The sequence below is a fragment of the Poecilia latipinna genome, unplaced genomic scaffold (genome assembly GCF_001443285.1).
Source record: "Poecilia latipinna isolate Pla-1442-1.1 unplaced genomic scaffold, P_latipinna-1.0 Scaffold132, whole genome shotgun sequence".
Taxonomy (NCBI): domain Eukaryota; kingdom Metazoa; phylum Chordata; class Actinopteri; order Cyprinodontiformes; family Poeciliidae; genus Poecilia; species Poecilia latipinna.
In genome coordinates this window covers 184,983-199,249 of record NW_015112748.1, presented here as the reverse complement: position 1 = coordinate 199,249, position 14,267 = coordinate 184,983, and the positions used below count along the sequence as shown (strand labels likewise).

At 40.6% G+C, this 14,267-nt stretch overlaps 1 protein-coding gene across 5 annotated transcripts in view; it reads right to left on the bottom strand.

The window, feature by feature from the left end:
- arhgap12b (Rho GTPase activating protein 12b) overlaps positions 1-14,267 on the bottom strand; it is a 77,818-nt gene that overhangs the window by 27,086 nt on the left and 36,465 nt on the right. For 4 of the 5 annotated variants that reach the window (XM_015028656.1, XM_015028657.1, XM_015028658.1 and 1 more), the window contains exon 3: positions 695-967. In XM_015028656.1, the coding sequence (XP_014884142.1) occupies positions 695-967 (273 nt within the window). Of the gene's footprint in view, positions 1-694; positions 968-5,601; positions 5,706-14,267 lie in introns of those variants that run through there. The other variant, XM_015028660.1, reaches the window with a different exon arrangement.

Sequence of the window (14,267 nt, the reverse complement as noted above, 5' to 3'; positions counted from 1 at the left end):
GTTAAAATGCAGTAAAAAAGAGGGATGGAGGTGAAAAGCGTAGCTGGAGGCTGTAGGGAAGTGTTAAGTACCAGATAAAAGGGATGTTTGGTTTTGCTACTGTAAATATGAATCCTCACTTGGAAAAGTTAAAATTAGGTTTCTAGAGAGGAAGTATGAGGAAATGACAGGAACAGTGAATATACTAAAAACATCTCAAGAGCTCATTATTGGACCAAAATAATCCACTGAAATGCAAAATCTCCAAAACGCTGATCATTTGACTTTTTTTTTCATCAAAAACTAACGTTGGGCTAAATCTCAAGTGAAATCCTGCTGCAGTGCGTCATTACACCACCTGGGGGCAGTGCTGGATGATTTATCAGGAACAAACAACCTGACAGGAAGCCATAATTTCCCCCACATCAAAGGTTCTCTCATTTCCTTCCAGTCAGTAACCACAAGAACATTTTTACCACAGAGTTTTCATCTAGAAACATGAAAAACTTTGTCTATAAGTAACAACTATCTCTTATGTATATTACAGAGACATACATTTTGAAATGTTAATATGTGACATTTTAGATGTCACATTACAGCCACACATTTCAATGTTGGTGTAATAAATGTGCAATAGAAAGTTACACATCGTTTCCACAAACAGAACTGAGAAGTGTGGCTGTATGTCTAGGGTCACTTTCGTCTTGAACAATACCTCACTCTCCGCTGTGCCCTGGCCGTCTCCGCGGACGCTGCTGGTGCTGCTGCAGGCGTCTCTGGAGCGCGGCGGCTTCCAGGTGCGCTCGCTGTTGGCCCGGTTGTAGTAGAAGTACCTGCCGCTCAGGTCCTTGTGGGTCTCCCAGTCGCCCACAACGTGGAGCGGGGAGCCTGACGGGACGGGCGGCAAGCTGGACTGGGAGATCTTCAGCTCCTGGAGGTTGGTGTAGACCGGCGAGACGGAGCGGCCCGGACCCGTGGGAGACGTCGTCTGAAGAGGGAGACGGCAGAACGGGGATCACACATTGATTTTTGTAACAGTTACAAAACAGATAAATTGTCACAGAACCTATTGCGATAAATGATAATACTGTTGTTTTGAGACCATTTTCAAGTAATATAATGCTGGTAATGGAATAATAATGAAAGAACATACTCTCAAAGATCAACAAACTTTAAATTATTATGAACATTTAAAACTGGAACAAGAAGATATTTTAATTATTTAAAATAAATAAACAAAACAACAGAACCAACAAATAAAATGAATTATCAAGTCTCTGTGAGCACAATTGTTTTTCATAAAAAAAGGGTCAAGTTGAGACCAAAACATCACTACAGAATCACACCAGCAACTTCAGATCTGATCAATGGTCAACAGTTGAGTTACATTGTTGGAATTGGAATAAATAAGTTCCTATAAATGAGAGAAGCTTAACAAATCCCCTAAGTTACTGGGACTTTTATTTTGTCTTTTTATAGAAATCTCCCAGCATCCTTTGCTCTGTGCTGGTAATCTTGTTGTCTTTACAAATTATCCTGGACAGTTCATTTTTGTCCTTTACTCACATACATACATATGAGACACACGTGTTAAAAGTTAAAACATTTTGATGTGGGGTCCACCAATAAATTAGGCAGCTGAACTTTAGCAGATCTCAATCCTGAGTTATAGAAAATGAGAAAATTAGTTATTTCTTGCAGTGAATGTGCCATTACAGATGGAAAGAAGATCAACTGTTCTACGTCTTATTTTGAAAGTCATGGAATGGCGTGTGTGACGGCCTGCATGGCAGCTGCTGGATCACATCAGGCGCCACATGTGGCTCTCAGAGCGCGTCTCAGTCCAGCTCTGAGCTCCGACGCCACATAGTCTCAGTCTATAACGTGTCCAGTCGTATATCTATCAGCAGAGAGGTCGAGAAGATGGTGGTATGTTAATAAGGGCAGCTTTTAAATGTGAAGAGTTCCAGGCAGTATAAAGGTTTACAAATTGCTTAAACACCAAAGAGCTAAAACAAACGTGTTCGATCTAATCCCACAAGGCAGAAGAGAAAGATTTAAGCTCAACTTAAATTTAGGAATAACTTAACATGTACGCAGCATCGTAATGCGGACTTACTGACCATATTTAGACATTAGATAGAATCTTTTTTAACTCATTTGAACAATGAACTGAATTTATTGTACTGTTTGTTAACGAGAACCAAGTGGAATGTGCTTGAATAGATTTTTTTTTGTGAATGTCTCGAGACAATATTTGTTTTTAATTGGACTTATATAAATAAAGTAAATTGAATTGAGTATGTAGACCTAAACTCCAGATTCAAATGATTATAATCTGACTTTTTCAGAAATGGGACCAAGCCCAACTGACTGATTTTGATTTTGGCCGATACAGATATTTCTTTGGTCTACAAATTTGCTAAATATTCTGATAAAGTCACTACATCACCTCCCAAAAATCTCTGTTAAAGAGACTGTGGAGCAGGTGTTTTAGAACCAGCAGGGCGCAAAGAGGATGTCAGCAGATCCAGTTACGTACAAGCAGGAGACAGAAACCTTGTTGTCTTAGCAACTGTTGCATATAAGCACTGCCTAAAATTGAGAAACCACATCCTGCGAGGGGGATGAAGACATAATGTCAAAAAACAAAAGAAACATTAGCGCATGTTTGTAAAGTAAATAAAATCAATGGACTGTTGAGGACAAATAAAGTCCCACTGCTTCATGTTCTAGTGTTTGAGACACTAAAGAGAAATGGCATCTGAAGGTTTTGCAGAATGACATGACTGCATGGAGAGACGCCTTTCTAACATTAATGTCAGAAAGCTGCGTTTCCATGGATATGGTTCAGAGTATTTTGGCTTCTGGAGAGGTGCCAAGTTTCCAACAGGAGCTGTATTTCCATAACAAATGTACACCAAACTGTCAATTTTCTGCTAATTTTGAAAATAAATAAATAAATAAAATAAATAAATAAATAAAATAAATTGTGCAATTGTGGTTTTTCAGTTAAATAAGAATGTGTGTGTATGTATATATATATATATATATATATATATATATATATATATATATATATATACACATACTTTTTGTTTTTTTAATCATACCTGAATAAGTTTGTTCACGTGATAAGTCATTAAAAACTAGCTGCTTAGCCGGCTAGTTTGTATATCTAGTTTGACAACCGGATGCATGCATCCGATCATTGTCTTCTTGGTGGTTTGCGCCAGCGGCCACATCCGGCTGAGATCACGACTCGTGTGACGTGAAATAAGTGTTTACATTGCAGTTTTGCAAACTAAACCAATTTTGATACGGCCACAAAAGACGTCTCATCCTATCGAAAAATGAGAGTAGTTCTGAAACTGTTTCCGTTAAGAGAATTTATTTTCGTAAGTCCTATTTGCACAAATTTAATCCCAATTTTCATCCTGGGCGCTGAGTCAGCGCCACGCCTTCACTCTGTGGTTTGTTCCAGGTGAGGAATGTTTGGAGGCAAACAGACTCCAGTCAGGAGGAACATCCACTGCTTTCTGCACCCAGATTGGACTTCCTGTTGCTTTATGGGATAACGGGAATATTTTCCCACACGGAGGATCGTTTCATATCCTGCACACATGCCGGAGCGAAGCTGAAGGCCTGCTGTTTCCACTTTGGAGTCACGCCGCCTGTCTCTGTGTCTCAGACGCTGGACGGAGCGATGCGGCAAAGCAAAGAGATAATGGCGTCGGCTCGTGCTCAACCATGAGCGGCACGCTGGCGTTTCAACTTAGATTAAAATAAAATGTGATAATGATCAAGTTTGAGTGCAGAGGAATGAGGAGCGGGGCCTGAATCGGTTTAAGGCCAAAGCTAATGTAGAATATTTTTCAGAGCAATTTAAAAGTCAATTTTAGGCACGGCTGAGTGTGTGTGCAGGAACAAAGCACTACTGTTTATAAGCATGCCACACCACATGTGTCCACATGATTTCAGCTCATAAATTAGTCATGCTGCCGTTATGGGGGCGTCTCTAAATGCATTTAATACAGTACTTAGGTTATTTTGTGCTGCAAAAACATTATAAAAACATATAAAAAAACATATAAAAACATATAAAAGGAAACTCAGTGAGACTTAAGCAGTAGTTGTTGGCATGGTGTGTGTTCTGTTCAGGTTGAGTTCAGGTGTAAATGATTCCATTCAACCTGGCTTTTAGTAGGACTATTATCTAAAAACATGCACTAAAACGGGCCTGCTTTGTATTTTTAGTTTGGTCGATCACTGATCTTTTAAAATGTCTGATCTGCCCATATCAGTTTTAGCAGATACAACAAAGATTTACAACGGTGGTCCTGGTAAAGATTCAGGGTCAAAATAAGTCTGAAGAGTCTGATGAGTTTTTATAAGTTTAAGGTATACTAATTGATTTATTGTCAACCTTTTTTTGTTGAAATTATGGATGCATTGATTGTAGTTTCCTTGGCCAATACCGATTGTCTCTATGCTCTACAATCCATCACCAAAACAGAGTAAAACAGGGGGAAAATCAAACGATGAATGATTAAAACGAACAAAACGATGTGCAAGTGAAAAAAAGTTGATATATACATATGTAAATTATCCATGCAAACTGTAAAACACCAACAACCAGAATACAGAGCTGAGTTTAGAAAGCACCGCTGGCCTCTGATGCTTGGAATCAGATTAGATGAATAGAACAGAAATATCATTTATTGTCCTACAGTAGCAAAAACTTAGTTGTAGCAAATGCTGACTGTAAAAGAAAATGTGCTACAAATCTCTTGATAGTGGCAACAATTTGAGTTTTTCGGAGCACAAAATGTAGTAAAATGACAGAATCCCACTAATCGTTGCACAATGTGAAGCACAGCCCAAATGAGAAGTAAAGAGGAGGTTAAAAAGCCCAGAAGAATTCAACTTCTGCAAGCTGCAGGAAATCCTAAACTACGTGGAATGTTTAGCAGGAACAATAATGCAACAAGAAGAAAAAACTGAGAGATACATAGTTACAAGAAGAAGAGAAATAGTGTAACAGAACTGTTACCAAATGATGCTCCAGCATATACTTAGAGTGGACGGTAAGCTGCGTGACAACACAATGATTCTAGGCCCAAAATCAAATCAGAAAGTCTGGCAGAAAAAGAAAGTTAAAAACCGTAACAAAGGCCGAAGCGTTTCTACACAAACGGCTTCATTTAGTTTCAGGTTGCAGTCTGTGTATAAATAGAAGGCTGTGTATGAGCAAAAGAAGTCCACACCATATGCTGAGACCGTCTGACACTTGGCGGGGAACCTTCTCTAAATGAATAATTGATGTCAACATCAAGTTTTTAACTGGCAGACTGCGGCCGCCTTAATTCTAGCCTGTCAGGCCTCAGTTAGCAGCACATAAATACTACGTGGAAAACAATTTAACAGATTTCAGAGATTCAAAGGCTTTGCTGGCTGCAAGAGGTGGAAAAAAAGTTCTCCAACCGGAACGGCACAGAGACGCGACTCCTGAGGGGATGTGGACTGGTGCCGGATCAGTCTGACGGACGCAGGGCACCAAAGCGCACTTCCAATCTGGCTAACTGCAAACACAAAAGCATTTCTTTGCGTCACAGTTGTCACCTTGCATGCCGGGCTGCACACAAACACGTCGTCATCATCCTCCCCTGCTCTCCGGTAGCCTCTGAACACGCTGAACGCCCGGCGCATGGCGATGCTCGGCGGCCATCAAACGAGACGCGAACACGCTTCTGTTTTCTCTAATGCTCTGAAATGTTCCGGCAGAGGAGGCGAGGAAACTCTAAACCTTGTTGCAACAGCGGCTGAGGGGAAGAGGATCTCATTACTTCACACACACACATTTAACACAAGAGGAAGTGGTGTTGCAAGGTCCCTTTATAAAGACGTGCTGGCAACCCACTAATCACTAATATCGCTGATAGTGTGCTGTTGTTGTTGACCTTAAACATGGTCTATAAGAAACATCTTATAGACCATTCAGAACTTGTTTCTGAAAGTTCTTTCAGAAACAAGAATGCATATTGAGACAGAGATAGACATTAGTTTACCACCGACTGAAATAAAACGTGAAAACTGAAGTAAAAGAATCAGTCGTCTGCAAAACGGAAAACAGAGATGTCTTCTAACTGCTTCATTTGGACAAAACGTCGTAGTTATGCTTTAAGGCCCATTTACACAGAATATTCAGAAATATTATCACAGTTTTGTTTTCATAATGTCATGCACACATCCATCTCGTCATTCAACCACACATCCATCCTATCATCCAAACATGCATCCATCCATCTCTTCATCCAACCATGCAGCCATCAATCCCATCATAGAACATGGTATCTTGATTGAGTCGCTGCCTGACTAGATCTCTGCCCAGAGCGTCTTCCTGTAGGCAAACATTCAGAGGAAAACAAGACGTGTCAGAAAGCTGCGATGCAGTGGACGGAGTCCCTCTGTCCCTGACAGGTAATTAGAACCTGAGCGGACCTGAGGAGTCGGGAGTGGAAGAATAAATGAGGGATGGATGGAACGATAGAATGAAATGCGTCGCTCAGTACAGAGTTTAGTCTTGTTTGCAGCAGCAGCATGCCAGCATGGCCATGACCAATCATTTTCAGACTTCAGATCGGTGCAGGCTGAACTGCATTACAGCACATTATGTGAGTGGGAGGATGTGTGGGCACACCCTGCATGGAGAATGTAAAAGCAGATGAAAACAAAGGAACTGAATGGTTTGTAAATGGAGCCATGAAGGTGGTTGTTCAGCTCTCTGCATCCCTGATGCTTACCAGGTTCGCCTCGGCCCATTCAGAACTAATGACCCTCTGCTGCTGTACCATCACCAGAAACCATTCCTCCAGGCGGTGCACAGTAAATTAAACCATAAATTATTCTGTGTGGAAAAAAAGGCACAGGTCAGAGTGAGGGCAGCAGGGTGTGAGAGCTGCAGTTCCCCGTTACTTCCAGCAGGTGGTGCCCACAGAGAGGGAGGCGGGACGAAGCGGGGCTTGCTGGTGAGCAGGTGGGAGTCTCCATGTGATGAATGTGGCCATGAGGAGAGAGGAGTGGGAGGGTTTCCTAACGGTGTGCGCATGGCAACGGGCCCTGCAGCGGTGCAGGGGCCACTGCCTGCTCAGCTGAACGCACAGAACCCAGTTCTGCTCTCTACACACTGCAGTGCACAGTCTCCATCATTCTAGCTAATTTAACTAAACACAAGTCTTACTGAAGAGTGCTGGCTGCGTAATGTAAATGAATCACTCTGAATTCACTGAATTAATCAAATCTGCTAATACAGGAGTTGGACCTGTCACTATAGGACAGCTTCTGCTGTACAATTAAAATAATCAGATCAGTCTGACGCTGTACTGATGTTACATCCTGCAGAAAAGGCTGAGCTTTTCACATGTTCATGTTAGAATGTTTTAGCTAAAGATGCTAATTTTCTAGCGCTTCCTAAAGGAATACCATTTCATTGCATTTTCAGNCAAAAAATTTATTTTGTCATTTTTCAAAAGGAAATNAAGTATTTATTTGCCTTTTTTATATACATTTCTAAAATAAGCACTATATAAATATTGTGTAAAATAAGCTTAATTAGTAAAATGAAAAATCTGCAGTGTGTGACAAATTTCTTCTATCCCATTACTCTATAAATCCTTGGAATAATCAATAAAATACATGATTACGAAGATAATCATTAGCTGCAGTCTAAAATTACTGGAAACGATGAAAACTGCTGGCAGCATTTCAAAGCTTTAGGAAAGTCAGAGACTGGAAATCGGCTACAAAATTATAATCGGTGCTCCTCTGATTAGACTCATACAGTTCTAGATGAACTGAACTGTAAAATGTAACTGACATAGTACCTTTAGTCTAGAGGCGCACCAATCCATTTTTTTCACTTCCGATACCGATATTTTTGGTTTAGTATCGGCCGATACCGATCCAGTGCAGAAAAACAAGAAACAGTGCCAGATTTACTTCAAACATTTTATATTTGTTTGTTTTTTTTAAAACACAGACATAAATGTGCTGAATTACAGATTTATTTCATAACTCTGCACAGCACATTTAAATCCACCAACAGCTTTACAAGCTGGTCAAACACGTAAAAACAACTTTAATTTGTTCCGTCAGTAAGATGAGTAGAACAGCCAATAGAAAATAAATAATAAAGAGACATAAAATATAAACTGCAACAAACTTTCTTTCAAATGGTTCAGAAAATGCAATTAGAAATTGTAAATATGATGCAAAATAAATAATAAAGCATGACATTCTCAGCACAAAGCATAGAATTAGACTGAATAGATGTGCTCTTAAGTCGTGATACTGGGCAGCTTACAGTGATGTAAAAAAGTATGTGCCTCCGTCACGATACCCGATCTAGAATGATTTTCAATATTAGGACCGATACAGATAATATCAGATCAGTGTGTCTCTACTTTAGTGAGCTTTCTAGTTAAAGCCTGAGCCATGGTGTGTGACTCTGGGTTTTGTGTGTAATTGTATTTCACAAAAGCAGGTTAGGGGAAGCGTGCCACAGCGTGGTGACTGTGCCCGTGACCATGGAGACACTCGGCCAATCCGGCAGTCACACTGAGGAGCGATTGAAGCCAGGCTGCGAGGGGTGTGTTTGTGTGTGTGTGTGTGTGTGTGTGTAGGTGTGTGTGTGTGTGCGTGTAGGGGGTGGGTTCAACCTCCAAAAAGCCGCATCGATCTTCTCCTGCTCCCTCTGTTCTTTTGTCCTCCACCGCTCCCTCGCTCAGGTTGCCCTTTTCCTCTCATCCTCCCCGGCCTTCCTCTATTCTTCCTCCTCCTTTGTAGTCTCTCCCTCCACTCCTGGAGGTAGGCCTAATGGTGGCCTTGTTCACATCCATATGACCAGATTAACCTACATTTCCACATGGCTGAGTGTCAGTCAGACCACATTTGTCCGACTCGGCCATCATCACATTTTGTTGTGCTTCACAAACCGACCGACCGATCCCCTTCAGTCCCCAACCCCGAGATGCAAGAACTACTCAGTAAAAGTCAAATGCGTCTTTGGATTTTGCCAATAATTGCATCTGGTACATATATGCAGAGTTGGCAGAGAATAAAAAAAAAAACTAAGATGAAAACTCTGGTGTGAGCGTGAGTCAGCATGTTTTCATTTCACGGACCAGAGGATTCGCTGAGCTAACAGAGATGCGAGCAATTAACCTTTCGGTCCCGCACCGATAACGCTCAGCTAAAATGTCACTTTGTCTGAAGAAAACACGGCGGCTCTGCTAAAGAGCTGGAAGCTGACTGGGAAAGAACTCGCTCAAAGAGGCCTGCGCCAAACTGGGTTAGTTGTACCAAAAAAACTGAAAATGATTGACGGGCGACTTGAAGCTTTTGTATGGAAACGATGCATCTGACGTCCTTTAAGAGAATCATCCTGGATCGGAATTGTTCGAGCGACATCTCAGATCTTTTCGTGTCATCTGTGGGTGGAACAGAAGGAGTTTTACGGTGAGGAACAAAGCCTCACCTCTTGAAATGTTAATGAGGAAGAAGCGGGATGGGGGGGTGAGCCTGCAGCCACGCTCAGCCTGCTGCATGTTGGGAGATGCTGTGGTTAGGGGAAGACGCAGTGTGATGCACTGCGCTGCATGTTGTGCAGGGGGAGATCCAAACAGTGGGAATCTGGGACAATATCTGTCCTAGCTGTTTCCAGCTAGGATTCTACCTGGGAGGATTTAATCACTGCAGCAGCATTTGCATTATACATGTGTGCAAATCTGTGTCTGTTTTCCTCTAATGTAAAAAAATAAAAATTTGCAACTGTGATGTTTTAATAAAAAATCAAGTTAGAATTCCACAAATAAGCTTGTTCACGCAATAAGTCATTAAAAATCAATTTCAAAAGATGTTCAAAATTCATTCATGGTGCTGGCACTCATCTATCAGCCAATCAAAGGAGTCATGAGCGTCTTCTTCAGGCAATGGAGCAACAAGCCCCGCCTACTTGGGAGCGGCTACGTTTTGGAAAATTGTTGCCACCGATTTTATAGAAGAGCGACTGATTCAACATGTAACACAACGTTTTATGAACTGTGATGATGTGAGAGCTTTGCTGGAGCCAGCTGAACATTGTCCAAAGAAACAAAAACAACCCGTCATCCTCCTACTACCTCCTGTCGTCTACTTGATCATTTCCATCAGTAGTAACATCTGGCTTTTGATCATGTGACTCCTGTCATGCGTAAAAAAGTTTCCATTGCAGTTTTGCAAAATACGTCTATTTCAAAACAGTTGCAAAACCACATCATCGTCCTACTGCAAAAACATTTGATTAAACATGTTTTTTTTTTTTAAACTGGCGTCTTCTCATTAAGCAAATTTATTTTCATAATTTCAATTTGTCCATCAGGTGTTCCTAACTACACCTGTCTTTTTTCTTGTTTCATGTTGTTTTTCCCAACTTAAAACACAAAATTAGATTGTTGTGACTTCTTTTTAACGAAGCAAATCCCTAATGTTACTGGAGATCCTTCCTGCCCACAGTGTCGCCATCAACAACGACGCTGAAGATACTTGGATAATATGAATTATGACATTTATTTTCCTTTTTGGGTAAACAAAAGGAAAACTTAAACCTTAATTCATCGTCTGCTGAAACTGACATGCACATGAGACAGAGAAAGTGGACTGAATCTGTGAAAGACCACCACTCAGAGTTTGTGGGACATTACGATAAATCTGCACTGCAGTGTGTTCCCTGTGGACTAAGACAAGGCGGCTCCTGCAGAAAAGGCCTCTGATGAACGAATTCTGGCTGCGCATCAGGTGAGCTGCCAGAACCCTGACAGCAACTATTTGTTCTGTTTACTAGCAGGCGGGGGGGGGGAACGTAATGCTGAACGGCTGAAGAAAAACTTCACCTTCTCTAATGAGACAGGCTTCAAATTAAACTTTTTATTTCTCCTTTTGGGTGAGCACAAAGACTCTGTGGGGGTTCAGTGGCAGCGTTGGGCCCAACACACTGCGCCTTCCTAACGCAGCTGAACGTTACACTTCACATCCTGACATTTCACACTGGGAGAAGTCAGCTAATGAATGTTACGCCAGATGGTGAGCCTGTTCCTTCTCCGTTTATCGGCCTCACAGACCGGATGACTGCAGTGCGCCGCACAAGGCTAGAAGAGAGCAGCGACAGACGTTAGCAGCTGCCGTCTGATCCACCCGCCCTCGGCTCTGGCTATTAACGGATCAGGAACTGTATTTCAGGAACTATTTGCCTTCCAGATTTCTCTCTCTTTTTTTAAAAAAAAAAGGAGAACGGAGCTGGAGCAGTGGCTGAGTGCTCAGCTGCCCAACTAATGGCTAATCCTGTCCTAATACCTTCAGCTTGATTGATTCAAGCTACTCTAGTGTTATTCACTTTCCGCTGATTGGCTGGTTGGTGGAATCTGAGTGGACCTTCATGAAGTCACTTAAAGGTTCTATTTGTGTTTTTAGAGCAACAATTGCAATTTTCTGGCCGATCACCAATCATTGAAAATACAGATTTTAGCAAATACTGATTTTTATTTTTTTTGTCGGAAAAGTCACTAAATGAATCACACTTTTAAAATTAGGAATTAAACCGTTTGATGTATTTGCTCCTAAATCCTGTTTATGTCTGCAATGGCACATTTTATGCAAGTTGTGTTTTTAATTATAGACTAGGAATGCACCAATCCACTCTTTTTCACTTCCGATACCGGTAACTCCGATACTAAAACAATATCTGAGGTTTAGTATTAGCTGATAAGGATCCAATACAGAAAATCAGTGCTGAATTCAGTTTAAACGTTTCTTATTTTAAACAAACACAAATGTGTGAATTTAGTTGATAACTCTGCACCAGTAGACCACACTGACACACCCGACAGCTTCACAAGCTGGTCAGACATGTAAAATCTGCACAACCTTCATTTTTTTCAGTGAGTGTACCTAGAAGTGTAACAGCCAATGTAAAATAAAATAAGAAACCTTGATCAAACATGCAAAAATAAACTGCAACAAACCTTCTTTCAAATGGTTCAGAAAGTGTAATTAGGGATTCTAAATATAACGTAAAATACATAATAAAGCCTGATGTTGCTCAGGGCACAATAGATCAGCCTTTATGGATCAGGCACAGTTTTTCTACTGTCACTTCTTCATACTTGATGCATTTCAAATTCTTCTGTTCTATAGATAACATCCGCAGGCAGAACAACTCTTTAAAAAGCACTCTAAGCACATTTAGGAAAAAGCCCGCCAGCATCTTGCTCGCTGTCTCACCAGTATTGCTGTGGTTTTAGCAGTTCATTAGTATTTCCTGAAATCTGCTCCGTTTAAATGAAAACCGACTGAGCGAAGCAAAGATCTCTGGGGACTGGAGGAGGTGAGAAAAACGGAGATAGAATGTAGAGAGGGACCGCTCTATCAAAATCATAATTATTATGGTGAAATTACAAAACAATTCCTTCATAAACATATTTACACTAACAGTTGGTTCATCTCTGGAAAAAAAAAAAAAACTTTACACAAGCAATAGATGACATCCATCCATATGTGAATGTTTACATCTGATCCCAGAACAAACGTGCAACAGATGCCCTCACCCATCTGCTTTTAGAAAATCCATAGTTTGAAAGTTTTCTGCTGGAAAACAACTCTGAGACTGAAGAATATTTGTAGAGCTGAATTCAAGTGAAAAGACTCAAAAATTTATGATAGTTTAAAATCTTAAAGCTGTTTTTAAAAAAAAGTCAATCATGTTAAAAATATGAAATAAATACATTTTCTGAAGGTAAAATATTTTAATTATGTAGCAATTTTGTGAGCTTAGCCCCATACTTGGCTCATCCAATAACGTCATAAATAATATTTATGGCAGTTTGCAGTCACTTGGTTTTCAAAGACGTGTGTAAAGTAAGCTAACTGGCATTTGAACTCATTAAACTGTGTTAATAATATAAAGTCTGTTGACTGTCTCTGCATTATGTATTTAATAGGTCTCCACATGTCAGTTTTTGTGATAAAGAATGAAAAGAAATGAACAATAGAACATACTGTTAAGATCACAATAAGTGGTGAAATCAGGACAGCTTGTTTTAAAGAGGTTTTGAAGACTTTAGCCAGCAGGTGCGTATGGGATTTTTAGCTTCTTCCATTTGCAATGGAATTAGAACTTCCTGTAAATCCTGAGCAACCGAGAAGAAAATAAGAGGATGAGTCAGAAAGCTTACTGACAGTTTCTTGGCTCAACTACAGTCACATCGCTGAAGAGCTTGGATGTAAAAATGGAGAAAGAAGGAAATTAAGTAAATGGATGCTAAAATAAACAAGTCGTGTGGATCTGGATGTGGCGAACACGCACAGCACAGATGCTAAACAAGCACGTTGTTTTTCTCTCTGATATTCTAGTTTCTGTCCACATAAGAAATGCATTCAAGCCGTTTCCATGGTTGCCTGTGTCGGCAGGAGACATGTCTTCCTCTGCAAGGTTCTGGTTACACTATTCTACGCATGGATGAACGATCAGAATCTTTTGTCGCTGGAACCGATAGCAGTGATCCGAGAAGAGATGTGGGCCAATTCAGAGTCACGCTTTTATTCTTCAGGAAATTCATTGCAAAGCTACAATTCACCACAATGACATGATTTTTTTGTTAACCAATGAGATTTAGTCACAAGAAGAGTTTCCTCAAGGTTAGGTAACTAGATAACAGAGATGGCAACTCGAGTTTGAGACTTCGACTCAAGTCGCACTCAAAAGATTTCAAACATGAGGAAGATTTGTGCCCTGAAGATCTGAGACTTCACTTGGACTCCTGGTGCGAGACTCGAGTCCTGACAGTTTTTATCTCACGTAGTGAATAGTGAGTTAGACACTACAGTCGCTGTGCATGTGTAGGGTCAGAGGAGACCTAGATGTTGTGGATTTGATGAGCCAAAATTGAGGTGAAAGTCTTCAGATTGACTTGGAAAAAAATGTCTCAACATCTCTCAACAATATTCAGAAAAACAAAGTGGAAATCTTTTAGGTATGTGATCAATAACAGTTTGGCATTTTTATTGTCTCATTTAATGGGAAACCAGTAAATAGTTGGCAAGTCAGTCATTTGATAAAGAATCTTAACTTGCGTCGCACTTTCCTGTTTACCAAAAGTGGAGTCAAGGAATTCTCTACCTTGGATTTCATTGCTCAACATTTGCATCACAATTCTGTCACAGCCTAAGACAGAGGTTCCCAAACTGTGGGGCGAGCC